Source organism: Prionailurus viverrinus, chromosome E2, assembly GCF_022837055.1.
Source record: "Prionailurus viverrinus isolate Anna chromosome E2, UM_Priviv_1.0, whole genome shotgun sequence".
Lineage (NCBI taxonomy): Eukaryota > Metazoa > Chordata > Mammalia > Carnivora > Felidae > Prionailurus > Prionailurus viverrinus.
In genome coordinates this window covers 36011633-36026608 of record NC_062575.1, presented here as the reverse complement: position 1 = coordinate 36026608, position 14976 = coordinate 36011633, and the positions used below count along the sequence as shown (strand labels likewise).

General features: G+C 38.5%; 1 protein-coding gene across 2 annotated transcripts in view; it reads right to left on the bottom strand.

The window, feature by feature from the left end:
* N4BP1 (NEDD4 binding protein 1) overlaps nucleotides 1–14976 on the bottom strand; it is a 50763-nt gene that overhangs the window by 17467 nt on the left and 18320 nt on the right. For both annotated transcript variants that reach the window (XM_047835520.1, XM_047835519.1), the window contains exon 2: nucleotides 3063–4753. In XM_047835520.1, the coding sequence (XP_047691476.1) occupies nucleotides 3063–4753 (1691 nt within the window). The remainder of the gene's footprint in view (nucleotides 1–3062; nucleotides 4754–14976) is intronic.

Here is a 14976-nt window from a genome sequence, read left to right as displayed (position 1 = left end):
GAAACCGAGGGACACCTAGGCCTGAGCTGCCTCAGAGTGGGGATCACACCAACAAATGCTATTAAGGGCTCAAATTTCTTTTTTAACTACTTCCCCAACTAGGTGGGTCAAATAAGTAAGGTTTAGTCAGCACTGCTTAAAGCAACTCAAGACTTAAGTATCCTATGTTGCCAAGGCCTGAAAATTCCAACCTCACTCTCTACGGGAGAAGACAAGGTACACAATGGCTCTGGGAGCCTATGAGCTCACATCTCCAGTATAATCTTGGACAAAATTTTTAAGCCATTTCATGTTATATAAAGAATAGATCATTTTTACCTCACAAAATTGGTGTGAATATTGTTTTAAAAGATATAGTACCTGACACATAACAGGTGTTTCAGCCTGAAGATTCCAAATATTTGTTGAAAAATGTCTCTGTTAAAATTTAATCTAAACTGATCACTATAATAACAATCGAATAACAAGTTATAAAAGGATGGTGAAAAATCATTTAAAAAATTCTAATCTTTCCTAAGTCATTAATTCTTTCATTCAACAAAACATTACTGAGTGCTTACCATGTACTAGCACCATGGACCTGGGAGTATTTTAGTGAACAGGACATACAAATCACTTCCTTCACGGAATGTACAATCTATAATTCACACTTAATACCGAAGCGACTGATTATAAACAAGGGTTAATTTTTTCCCAACTTTTAGAAAAACCTGAGTTGAATTTCACATAACATTTAAAATAATCATTTTAAAGTGAACAATTCAGTGGCATTTAGTACATTCACAATGTTGCACAATTACCACTTATACTTTGCTCTAAAACATTTCTGTTATTCCAAAATAAAATCCTGTGTGCATTAAGCAATCTAGCCCCAGAATAAGAGTTAATTTTAGTTACTGATATTTTCAGATCAATCTTTATCAAATTAAGTCTGACTTTTTAAGATAATACATCCTTACAAAAATGATGCTTTTAAACTAAGACATCTGTGAATTCAAAGAAAACTGGAATCCTCCCCAAATAATCAGCTTTCAAAAGAAAAATTAATGAAAGTCTACTCATGGTTTCCCTTAGTGCACTAATTCAGTGGTTTTCAAAAGAGATGGCACTGTACCCAAGGGTGTTAGGAAATATGTGGGAGTGTTTCGGGGTGTCACAATGACGGCGGGGGTGGGGGAGCAGTACTATGGGCAAAGTAGGAGGGACTAGATATGCAAAACATCCTATCATGGATGGACTATATACAACTCCAATAGTGATCCCTCTGAGAAATACACTGGTTACTACTCCAAAAAGTTTTTAAAATAATGTCATTATCACTGCTCATTCTACATTAATTTGCATTTCTTAGGTCTCTGAACACCTATTTGGGAAATCTTTCCACTCATAAAAAATGAAAAAGGATTAATATTATTCACAATCATGACCTAAATTTCATATCATAATTTGGCTCAAGAAATCATCACAATGAGGAACTGGTACTGGGCTTGGGCTGTGGGTGACTGAAATTGCACTTTACAATTTTACTTAGATAATGCTATGCAGCTGTGGGCCATTTGCTGGGTTTCCCCCAAAAGAACTGGCAAAAAGCAAAGTGAAATAACAACAAACAGTATTATTTAGAAATGAAGACAAGTATATTATGTATTTTTCCAGCCCATCTTCAAACTTTAACATGTGAAATTCTGGGATTTTTTTTTCTTCTTTTGACAGCAAAATACATCAACAATTCATTCAAAAAATAAAAAGAATCCTTATTTTAGAAAGATATTAAAGTACTTATAGATAAAATAACATATCTGACATTTACTTCAAAATTACACGGGTGAAAGGTAGTAGGTGGGGGTACAGACGAAGGGAGCCGGGCCAAGAGCTGAGAACTACTGAAGGTGGGGGAAGGACACATGGGAATCCCAAACATATCCAAAAAGGGAATCATTCTATTACCTTTTTATGTATTTGTTTGAAAATTCTAATAAAAAATTAACAAAACAAAAAATAAATACATAACAAACATTCCTAGGAAAGAGGCCACACACACATTCGCCAAAATTCAGAAGAGTATTTCAACATCTTCATTCCAGTCCAGGTGCCCCTTTTCGTGAATGATAGCTACTTAAAGTGCCAAACCTTTGCAGACTTCTTCAAAATCAATGGAGTGACTGACTTTGAAAACTGCAGAGTCTTTACCTAGCAGTTGTTGAAATGGCATGATAAAGATGACCTCAGGACAGGGCAAAAGGCAATAGATTGCAGCAAGTGAAACTCAGCAGGCAGAAACCTGCACAAGGTCAAGCAGCAGATCCACAGTGGGGCAGAGACTCTTACTCGACCTCCCTCCTCTTCTTAGTCACTGTATCAAACTGCCTCTTAGAGAAGAAGCCCAATCCTGTACCGGACATATATATAAAATCAGACTCTTCAAAGCGTTCCAAGACAGGTGAGATAGAAATGATCATTTAACTCTTTTTACTAAAAACAAGTACACAAGCTTTTAGTAAGAAGAGAAGACCAAAATGAAGCTCAAACTGATGAACTTCCTTAGAAAGGAAGTTGCCATCACTCTATCAACAAATTATAACAGAAGTACACTGCATCCATTATCACTGCATCTTGGTTAGAGCCCTAGCATACTGTAGTACATAAAGTCAGAAAAATCTTTTTGGATTTAAGCTTCATCCTTGTACTCAAAAACTAATGATATTCATGGTGTTAAGAACCTAATGATTAAAAGAGAGAAAAAAAGACACCTAACGATTTAAAAGTCACCATGTTGTTTATCACTGACTAGGCAATGCAAAGTGAAAAGACAAATTTTCTATCTCCTGTCCTCAGAAATACAGGTTCAGCAGGATGAAGCAAAGTTTACAACTCTAGAAGATGGAATAACCCAGCCTTCCAAACAGCTGTTTCGTGGTTTTTGTTTTTTTTGTTTTTTTCCAGTAAGACTATAGATCAACTAGAAAGATGCACAGGGTAGTGCCTGTAACTGCATGTAATTGTGAGACACTGCATAGGGCCCTGTTTACAACTACAACAGGACTTGCAGAGAGTGGACTTACGTAATTGCGACATTGCTCCCGTCTATAACAATGTGCTTCAAATCCGTTCTCCCTGGCTCATTTTTTAATTCGAGCTTGTAGGGTATTTTCAGAGTATCTCGAAACCTTTGAGCGCCCGTAACTGAGGAATCAATATGATCAGACGGTCCCGCCAACCTTGCGTCAGTAACTGAAGGTAGGAGCTGGGGCAGTGGCATTGGTGGAGAAAGGGGTGGACAATTTGACTTAGACTGTGGAGAGCTACAACACCCGGAACGGTTTTCACAGGCAGACTTCACATTACTTGGAAGCAAGGGCTCTGCTTGCTGCTGCAAACCATTTTCAGGAAAAACTGGAATTCTGGGCTGGTGACTTGAAGCGCCTCTGGAAACAAAACTGACAACTTCTTTGGGACTTGAAGGGACAACAGAGGGTGAAAGGCCATCAGTTTCAAGGTCCATGTTACACATATAATTCTGGTTTGAACTCCAGATTTCTTGTTTCTGTTCTATCGGCACTGTTTTGAAAGCATTAATTTTGCAATTTGAGGTACATGGTTTTGATTCTTTGAATGGTAACTGAGAAAATTTTTCTACCATATTTTGCTGTGTGTGAGTTTGTATTTTCTTTGGAGTAGAATCTGTTGTAAGCTCATTTATGCTGCTACAAACACCTTTATTTTTGGTTCTGTTGGTCTCCGGACACATAGTACCAGGTGAAGATTCTCTGTCTTCTTGGAATCTCTTATTTTCTTTTTCAATTTCTTCTAAGAGCAATAATGGTTCAGTAGATGGCCCATACTCCCTAATGACCTTTTCAACAATTTCTTGGGAATAGCCCATGGTTTTAAAAAAGTTCACAAGGATATTGTATTCCATTTCCTCAGTGGTGTCCTTTACATCTGGACTTAAATTTTCAGGATCCGCTGAAGAATCAGATAGGTCAATGATTACATTTCCAGCTAATGTCTTACCATCATGTAAAAGCTCCCCCTCTTGAACATTTTCCAAAGAAAACTGTTTCTTCGTATGCCTTTCTTCAGAATCAGAAAATCTCCTTTTATGACAAATTCTGTCTTTGGAAAGTGCCTCTTCATCTGGGGTTAGACCATTTATTGGAACAAAAAGTACATCTTGTGAACTAGAAAAGATTGTGTCCATTTGTTTTGTAAGCTCAGAAACAGGAGTGCCAGCTTTATTTCTTGCATCTTCCTGCAAAACAATTTCATCTCTGGAAATATTCAACCCTGTGGCAGCATTCTGTGTAAACTCTGTTTGTTTAGAATCTCCAATTTCAGTAACATCATCATTTCCTGTTTCAAATAAATTCTCCTCACCTTGTGTAAGTGTCAAAAGCTCTTTTTTCAAGGAAGTGGGCAAAATTAACAAGTCCATTGTATAATTGTCTGCACGAGCTTCAACAAATTGTTTAAATTCCCTTTTTACCTCGGATTCTTTCTGACTGTTGGGTAGGTTCTCATTATTCTCAAAGAGCTTTACGAACTGCTGAATGTGACTCCTAGCCATGACCACAGCTTCAGCACTTCCTCTGATGCCCAGAAGACCAATGTCCAGAATGCAGAGATCAGCACATGTGTCCTGAATCAAGCTCTTCAGAAACAGGCTCTGTGCCCCAACAAAAATACAGTGCATGGCCTTGGGATAACATTCTCTTTCTTCTAGTTCAGGTTCACAGATTCCTTTAATATATTCCTGTAAACAGAAGATGAGATCAATTTACAAAAGCTCTTTATAGCACATATCATGTTACACATGTAATTACAAATGTCAAGCTGTACAAAAATCAAAAGCATGGTAATAATGTGGGGAAAATGCCATGTTCTAAAAAAAGATTTAAGATAACAGATATAAGTTGCTTACTCGTTTTCATTGGACTTGAAAACTTTGCTAGTCTAAAAGGCAGTTATCTGTAACATTTTCAATAACGTATCTTGCAATAGGATCTTTGGGGTCTGCCCAGCTGCACAGTGGACAAGACTGGACTTATTTACATCTATAAGTAACAAACATTTTTGCTTGCTACTAGGCATTTATTGGTACTATGACCTAATTAAGAGATAAGAAAATAAAGTCAAACAATTTACTCTAGAACAAACTTTCACTTTTGCTTTGCTACTACTGCCCCTTAGTTTCCAGATAAATTGATTTTTTTGAAGGCATCAAAAAACAAAAAAAACCCAAAAAAACCAACATGTTCCAGACAGCTGGAACAATGCATACCCTACATAATTTTATGCCCCCCCCCTTTTTTATTTTTTAAATAGAAAAGCCAAACTGTTTAGTTTTTCAAAAATAAAGAACCAGGGGCACCTGGGTGGCTCAGTCGGTTAAACGTCTGATTTTGACTCAGGTCCTGATCTCACGGTTTGTGAGTTTGAGCCCTGTGTTAGGCTCAGAGCCTGGAGCCTGCTTCGGATTCTGTGTCTCCCTCTCTCTGTGTCCCTCCCCTGCTTGCACTCTCTCTCTCTCTCTCAAAAATAAAAACGTTAAAAAAATTAAAAATAAATAAAAATAAAGAAATAAAAATAAAGAACCAGAGAATGTTGGACAGTATTGCCACTCTCAGAAAACTGAGTTTTTCTAGAGTTTCTAGTAAAGTTGCTATTAAACAAGGCCTCAATAAAGTAAGAAAGGGACTGGGTTCTCTAGCAATTAGGTTGCTACTGGAGGCCTAAAGAACGAAGTAAACTCGCATGCACATGCACAGGAATGGTGGATACACTTGTTAAGAATGTGGGCACTGGAGCCTGTTTCTGGGCTCAAATCCCAGCCATGAGACTAGGGGTCTTCTCTAGTTACACAGCCCCTCTACCTCATGTCCTCAACTGTAAAAGAGAGAGGATAGTGCAATCCCAGGTGTTTTCAGGAAATCTGATTCGATAATAAAGCTCTGACAACACTGTCTTGCATCTAGTTAGTGCTTACTAAATAGTAACAACACTTTAATTATCAGTGAAAATTTTCTGGAAAGACATTTGTAAGAAATGAGCCTGGCAATACCTGACCCGTACTTTACACTAAAATTACAGTAGTGTTATTGAAATGGTGCTATTGAAAAGCTCAGCCTGTGCCACACTGGAGACAACGAGGCTTTGCAAATATGTACCTACTACATACATGTTTTTCTAGTGACCACGGGGCTTCAGTTAAAATTTATATACCAATGGACACACATTCCTTGTTTACATATTTAGAACTACAACATCCCAGAGGTACCTGGGTGGCTCAGTCAAGTCAGTTAAGTGTCCAACTTTGGCTCAGGTCATGATCTCATGGTTCATGAGTTCAAGCCCCATGTTGGGCTCTGTGCTGACAGCTCAGAGCCTGGAGCCTGCTTAGGATTCTGCATCTCCCTCTCTCTCTGCCCCTCCCCTGCTTGTGCTGTCTCTCTCTCAAAATTAAGTAAACATTAAAAAAAAAGAACTATGACATCCATGTGAATAGATGAAACTCCAGAAACATGAGGAGAATGTCACAGGAAAAATCTGACCGAAGCAGTATAATGTTCAATCATGAGACCTATGTCCTCTGTACAAACCTGGACTGTCTGTGGACTTTGTAGTAAAGATTAGAGGTAACTGGTGCTGGATAGAGGAGCGCTGTTTATTAGAGCAGTTTGCTAATTTTGTAACACTGTAATTGCATTAAAACACAAAGCACAGCAACTGAACATCCTTTCTTCCTAGATATGCAAGCAGAGTGCTAAATATTGAAGTCCGCATCCCTGAACCCCTCCAAATGGACATTTTGCTACCACTTGTTTGAACTTATGCGGCATTTAGGTTGTGGCTCAAGGTTGTTTTTTTTAGTATTTTAATTTGAAATAATTATAGGTTTCCAGGAAGCTGCAAAGATAGGACAGAGTTCTGTGTGCTCTCCCAGTTCTCTCCAATCACTTATACTTTACCTAATTACAGCACAGTATCAAAACCAGGGCACTCACACTGATACAGTGTGTATATAGTTCTATGCCATTTTATCACATGTATAGACTCAAGAAAATACCACTTCAATCAAGATACAGAATTATTCCGTCACCACAAAGATTACCTTCAGGCTACCCTTTCGCCATATTTACCCCTACTTCCACCCACACCATCCCTAAGCTGCTGACAACTGTTTTTGTCTCTCACAATGTTGTAACTTCAAGAATGTTATATAAATAGGATTAGACAGTTTGTGCCTCTTGAGATTGACCTTTTTCACTCAACAAGATGCTCTTGAAACCCATCCAAGGTGTGAGTGTATCAATAGTTCATTCCTTTTTATTGCTGAGTACTATTCCATGATATGGACAAACTACACATTTTTAATCACCTATCTACTGAATGACATTTTGGTTGTTCCTATTTGGAGCTATTACAAATGAAGCTATGGACAATTACGTACGTTTTCATGTGAACTTGTCATTTCTCTGGGATAAATGCCCAGCAGTGTGCAATGTGGGCCATATGGTAAGTGAACGTTTAGATTTCAAGGAACAGCCCAACTGTGTTCCAGAATAGCTGTACCACTTTACATTCCCACCTGCAACATATGAGATCCAGAAGATCCAGTTTCTCCTCATCCTTGTCAGCACTTGACATCGATACTATTTTTTATTGGAGCTGTTATATTAAGAGGAGAGTGTGGGGCTCCTGGGTGGCTTCGGTTAAGCTTCCGACTCTTGATTTCGGCTCAGGTCATGATCTTGTGGTTCATGAGATTGAGCCCCCCCCAATGGGCTCCACACTGACAGCTCAGAGCCTGCTTGGGATTTCTCTCTGCCCTCCCCCCCTTAAAAAAAAAAAGAAAAAAAAAAGAACGTAGTGTATCTCCTCATGGTCTTAGTTTACATTTCCCTAATGGCAAGTGATGTTGAACATTTTTTGCATGTGCTACTTGCCATCTACACTCCCTCTTGGATGAACTGCTCAATTTTTTGGTCCATTTTCTAACTGGATTGTTTGAGTTTTACTGTTGAGTTTTGGGAGCTCTTGACACATTCTAGATAGAAGTCCATTCTCAGATATGTGGCTTACAAGTATTTTTTCCTATAGTTTTTTTCATTCTTGTCTTTTGTGACAGAAGTTTATAATTTTAAGGTTTATTGGCTTTTTTCTTCATCAAGCCACAGGAACCAGAGACTTCTCCTATGTTATCTTCCAAAAGTTTTATGTCTAAATCTACAACCTATTGTGAGTTGGTTTTTATATAAGATGTGACATTCAGGTTGAGGTTCATGTTTTTGCTTATGGATATCTAATTGCTCTAACACTGCTTCTTGAAAAGACTGTCTTTTCTCTATTTAATTCCTTTTGCAGATGTCAAAAATCAGTTGGCCATACTTATGTGGGGCTATATTTATGAGTTCCCTATTTTGTTGCATTGATTTAGGTATCCAGCCCTTCACCAATGCCACAGAGCCTTAACTACATAATGTCTTATAGTAATTGCTCCTATTAAAAATTGCTCTTAGCCATTCTAGTTCCTTTGCCTTTCCATATAAATTTTAGAATAATTTTGTTTAGCAATCTTGTTGAACTTGCACACTGACTTGAAGCGAACAGACATCTGCTGAGTCTTCTGCAAGAACAAATTCTGTTTGTCTAGATTTTTGCTTTTTTTCATGAGTGTTTTATAGTTTTGAGCATACAAATCCTGTACACCCAAATATTCTATTTTTTGAGTGACTGAACAGGGCACGCTATTTAAAATTTTACTTCTATGTGTTCACTGCTAAATAAACAGAAATAAATTGATTTTGATCATGTGTCCTGAAACCCTGCTGAGCCTATTTCCAGTTCCAGGATTTTTTTCTTATAGACTCTTTCAGATTTTCTATGCAGACAAGTATGTCATCTACAAATACCTTTTATGCCTTCTATTTTCTTGTTGTATTGAACTAGCTATAACTCCCAGCACTGTGATGAGCAGTGGTGACAGCTGACACTCTTGCCTTGTTCACAATCACAGGCAGAAAACAGTCTCACCTTTGAATATGATGTTAGATTTTTTAATATACTTTTTTATCACATTGAGGAAGTTATCCTGCATTCATCTAGGAACATGAACAGGTATTAAAACTTGTGAAATGCTTTACTGTATCAACTACTTCTTCAGCCTGTTAATATGGTAGGTTGCACTGACTGATTTTTGAATACTGAACAAGCCTTGTATCCCTGGAGTAATTGCCGCTTGCTCGTGATGTATACATCTTTTATAATTGATTAATTCTACTTGCTAATGTTTTATTAACATTTTTTTGCATCTTTTATAACCATATTCATGAGAGACTTCAGTCTGTAGTTTTCCATTTTTGTACTACCTTTGCCTGGTTTTAGCAAGAAGATAGTAATGAATGAGTGAACAAAATGTTCTCTTGCATTTCCCTTCAAGAGACGTATAGAACTGTTTTTTTTTTTTTTTATTAGAGAATGTGCGCACACATATGGCAGGGAGTCAGAGGGAGAGAATTTTAAGCTGGCTCCAAGCTCAGTGCAGAGTCCAGTGTGGGGCTCCAAATCCCACAACCCTGGGATCATGACCTGAACCAAAATCAAGAGTCGGACACTCAACCAACTGATCTACCTAGGGGCCCCAGATGTTCTTTTCCTTTTTTTAATTTTTTAAATGTTTTATTTTGGGGGGAGGGGGAGAGAGAGAGAGAGAGAGAGAGAGAGAGAGAGAAAGAGAAAGAGAAAAAGAGGGGGAAGGGCAGAAAGAAAGGGAGACACAAAATCTGAAGCAGGCTCCAGGTTCTGAGTTCAGTCAGCACAGAGCCCGATGTGGGACTGGAACTCATGAATGGTGAGATCATGACCTGCGCTAAAGTCAGACGCTTAGCCGACTGAACCACCTAGGTGCCTCAATTCTTTTTAAAACATTTTGTAGACCTTCCCAGTTAAGCAGTCTGGGCCTGGAGAGTTCTTCTACAAGAATTTTCAAGTCATTAATTTAATTTCCTTAAGAGCTGTTAGGTCCATACAAATTATCTATTTCATGTTGGGTACATTAGGGTAGTTTGTACTTTTTGAGGAATTGGCCAATTTCATCTAAGTTGTCAAGTTTATATGTGTAAAGCTGTTGGTTTTCCCTATCTTTTTGATGTCTGCAGGGTCTACAGTTGATACCCTGTTTCATTCCTGATATTAGTAATTTATGTCTTCTCTCTTCAGGGTTGATAAGAGGGTAATTTTATTGATTTTTTTTTCAAAGAACAAGCTTGTTATTTCCTTGATTTTTCTCTATCGTTCTGGGTTTTCAAATTTGTGGACTTCTACTATGCCTCCTGTTGTTTTGCACTTATTTTGCTCTTCTCTGTCGAGTTCCAAGAGGTGGAAGCCTACTGATTAAGACTTCGTTCTTTTCTAAAATAATATGTTATAAATTTCTCTTTCAGGGGGTGCCTGGGTGGCTAGGTTGGTTAAGTGTCCAACTTGGGCTCAGCTCATGATCTCATAGTTTATGGGTTCAAGCCCCACGTCCGGCTCAGCACTCACACTGTGGAGCCTGCTTGGGATTCTCTCTCTGCCACTCCCCTGTTTGCGCTTTCTAATAAACATACTTAAAAAAAAAAAAAAGTTCTCTTTCAGCTCTACATTAAGCTACATCCCACAAATGCTGATGTGTTGTATATTCACTTTTATTTTTATTTTATTATTTTTTTTAATGTTTATTTATTTTTGAGAGAGAGAGAGTGAGACAGAGCATGAGCAGGGGAGAAGCAGAGAGAGAGGGAGACACAGAATTGGAAGCAGGCTCTAGGCTGAGCTGTCAGCACAGAGCCCGATGTGGGGCTCGAACTCACGAACCGCAATATCATGACTTGAGCTGAAGTCAGACACTTAACCAACAGCCACCCAGGCGCCCCAACTTTTTATTTTATTTTTGAAATTTCTCTTGAAATTATTCAATATCCAAGAGTGTTGTTTACTTTTCAAATATATGAAGACTTTCTGGTTATCTTTGTTACTGATTTCTATCTAGTTTGATTCCTTTGTAATCAGAGAACACACTTCAAGGTTTTGGTTTTTTTTTAATTTTTTAATTTTTATTTTTTTTTTAATTTTTTTCTCTCAACGTTTTTTAATTTATTTTTGGGACAGAGAGAGACAGAGCATGAACGGGGGGGGAGGGGCAGAGAGAGCGGGAGACACAGAATCGGAAACAGGCTCCAGGCTCCGAGCCATCAGCCCAGAGCCCGACGTGGGGCTCGAACTCACAGACTGCGAGATCGAGACCTGGCTGAAGTCGGACGCTTAACCGCCTGCGCCACCCATGCACCCCTCCCCAGGCGCCCCTCAAGTTTTTAAAAAATATTTATTTTGGGGGGCAGGCGCCCCTCAAGTTTTTAAAAAATATTTATTTTTGGGGGCGCCTGGGTGGCGCAGGCGGTTAAGCGTCCGACTTCAGCCAGGTCTCGATCTCGCAGTCTGTGAGTTCGAGCCCCGCGTCGGGCTCTGGGCTGATGGCTCGGAGCCTGGAGCCTGTTTCCGATTCTGTGTCTCCCGCTCTCTCTGCCCCTCCCCCGTTCGTGCTCTGTCTCTCTCTGTCCCAAAAATAAATTAAAAAACGTTGAGAGAAAAAAATTAAAAAAAAAATGTTTATTTTTGAGAGCGAGTGAGCGAGCGCATGTGTGTGCGAGAGGTGGGTAGGGGCAGAGTGAGAGGGGGACAGAGGATCCAAAGCGAACTCTGTGCTGACAGCAGGGAGCCAGATGCAGGGCTTGAACCCACGAATTGTGAGATCATAATGTGAGCAGAGTTGGACACTTAACCGACTGTGCCACCCAGGTGCCCCTGACTTCAATTCTTTTAAATTTGTTGAGATTTGTTTTATGGCTTGGGATATGGTCTATCTTGATAGATGTTCTGTGGACACTTGAACATGTATTCTGCTGCTGCTGGGCAGAGTGTTAAAAAAAACAAACAAACATCTATTTGAGCCCAGTTGATGATGCTGTTGAGTTTTTCTATATTCTTGATGGTTCTATCAATTGTTGAGAGAGAATGCTGAAGTTTCCAATTATAACTGTGTCCATTTCTTCTGTCAGTTCTCCCAGGTTTTGCTTCACATATATTGCAGCTCCACTGTTAGGAATATACACATTTAAGCACTCTTATGTCTTCTTGGTGAATGGATCCTCTTATCATTATGTACATATTCCTCTCTGCTCTGAAGGTTTTGTCTGACAGTAATATTACCACTCCAGCTTTGTTCTGATTAGTAACTGCACAGTATGTTTTACCCTCCTTTTTACTTACCTGTATCATTATATATAAAATAACTTTCATGAAGATATCATATAGTTTGGTTATATATTTTTTAAATCCATTCTGACAATCTGTCTTTTAATTGGTGTGTTTACACTATTCACATTTCTGTTGTTGTTGTTAAACGTTTGGGACTTTACCTTGTTTAAGTTTATTTATTTTGAGAGAGAGACAGAGACACAAAGAGAATAGGCTGAACAGGCTCTACACTGTCAGCACAGAGCCTTATGTAGGACTTGATCCCATAAACAGTGATATCATAACTTGAGCCAAAAACCAAGAGTCAGATGCTCAACCGCTACCCAGGGGCCCTGCACAATTCACTTTTAATGAAATTATTGTTGCTTGGATTTAAGTCCACCATTTACTTGTTTTCTGTTTGTTCCCTATTTTTAATTCCTTTTCCCCCAATCTGGCCTTCTTTTGCATTATACAAACATGTTTTAGTATTACAATTTACTGATTGAAAATTTTTAATGTTTATTTATTTTGAGAGCAAGCACATGTGAATGCGGGAGGGCCAGAGAGGGAGGGAGAGAAAGAATCCCAACCAGGTTCCTTGCTGTCAGCACAGAGCCTGATGTGGGCCTCGATCTAACAAACTGTGAGATCGTGACCTGAGCCAAAATTAAGAGTCAGATGCTTAATGACTGAGCCACCCAGGCACCCCTATTTATTGAAATTTTTTACTGTATCTCTTTATATAGTTTTTAAAGTAGTTATGCTATCAATTATAACATAACTGATCCACTTCAAAGTCAATATTTTATTATTTTGAGAATGTATAAACCTTACCATCTGCACTATTCATGTTTTTTATTTTTTTATATCTTATAATGTTTTGACATCGTAGGAGGACTTTCAGACCTGAATAGAGACTTAATCTCCCAGTGCTAGCTAATTTCTAGCAGTGGTGGACCACTTGCTTGGAGCGTGCCTTTCCTTTGCAGACTGCCTGATCCAGTGTTGTGCCCCCATGCCCATCTCCTTATCTAACTCACATACTAAGCCAATATTTCCTCTGCCTTTTATCAAGCCTGGGCCAGGAACCAGACAACTAAGAGCAGACCCTATGTCTGAAAGCCCACTGAAATTATCCAAACAAGCCAATCTTAAACTGTTTATCCTGTCCTGCCTTGCCTTTCTTTCCCCCTTGCTCCTGTTTCTGTCTCCTGACCAAACTCTGAGTGCTTTACCTGTAGCCCAGTATGGTGATGTATGCCCCCTTCTCTTGGGAAATATAAATAATCAAAATCTTCTTTCAGTTGCATTGACTTCTCTGGGCCATCAGTCACTTCCCTAACTTAAAATCCTGCGGGTACAAATTTTAGAATATCACCATCATCCTTTACCCTTGGTCTCTAGTCTCTCTGCCTTCCCTTGTATGTTATAGCTATCTCACAAATTATATGAATATACATTTGAAATCCCATCAGACAATATTATAAATTGTTTTCAGCCTATAAATTGTTTTCAATACTATAAATTGTTTTTAACTCATTTTAAAGAACTCAAGAGGAGAAAGTAATCTATTATATTTACCCAGATAGTTATCATTTCTGTCTGAAGAACTTCCTTTACCAATTCTTTTGGCGAAGTCTACTGGCAATGATTTCACAACTTTAGTTTTTCTTCAACCAAGAATTATTATGTTTTATTTCACTTTCATTATCGAAGAATAACTTCACTGGATAGGGAATTTTTGGTTCTTTTTTTCACCACTTGAAAAATAAGGTGCCACTTTTCTGGCCTCTATCGTTTTTTATGAGAAACCTATACTCATTCTAATTGCTGCTACCCTACATGTGTTTTTCTCTAGATGCTTTCATAGTTTTTGTCTTCAGTTTCAGCACTGTGGTTATCATGTCTAGGTGTGAAATTCTTTGAGCTTATTCTGTTTGTGTTCACTGAGCTTCTTAAGTTTTACGTTTAAAATAAAATTTTGGAAGTCTTCGGCCATTGTTTCTCCAAATTTTTTTTAGTGCCACACTCTTTTGTCTCCGCTCATTCAAATTAGATAACTTCTGTCTTCTATCTTCAAGTTCACTGACTCTTCTGTCACCTCCATTTTTTCTTCTTTTTTTTTCTTTTATTTATTAATTTTTTTTTAATTTTTTTTTCCACGTTTTTATTTATTTTTGGGACAGAGAGAGACAGAGCATGAATGGGGGAGGGGCAGAGAAAGAGGGAGACACAGAATCGGAAACAGGCTCCAGGCTCCGAGCCATCAGCCCAGAGCCTGACGCGGGGCTCGAACTCACGGACTGCGAGATCGTGACCTGGCTGAAGTCGGACGCTTAACCGACTGCGCCACTCAGGCGCCCCAGTCACCTCCATTTTAAAATCAAGCCTATCCAGTGAAATTTTATTTAGGTTATTGTATTTTTCAGCGCTAACCTTTCCAATTTGGTTCTTCTATTTGTATCTTCTATTTCTCTGCTGAATCTATTTTTTAATTAGTTTTAAAAGTATTTGTGATTGTTGGAGCATTTTTATAATAGATGTTTTAAAGTGTTTGTTAGATAATTCTAACATCTTTGCTATCTTGGCATTGGTGTCTGGTCTTTTCTCATGAGAGCTGATATTTTCCTTTCTCGTGACAGTTGATATTTTCCTTGTTCTTCACATGCCAAGTAATTTTGTGCTGTATCCATTTTGAAT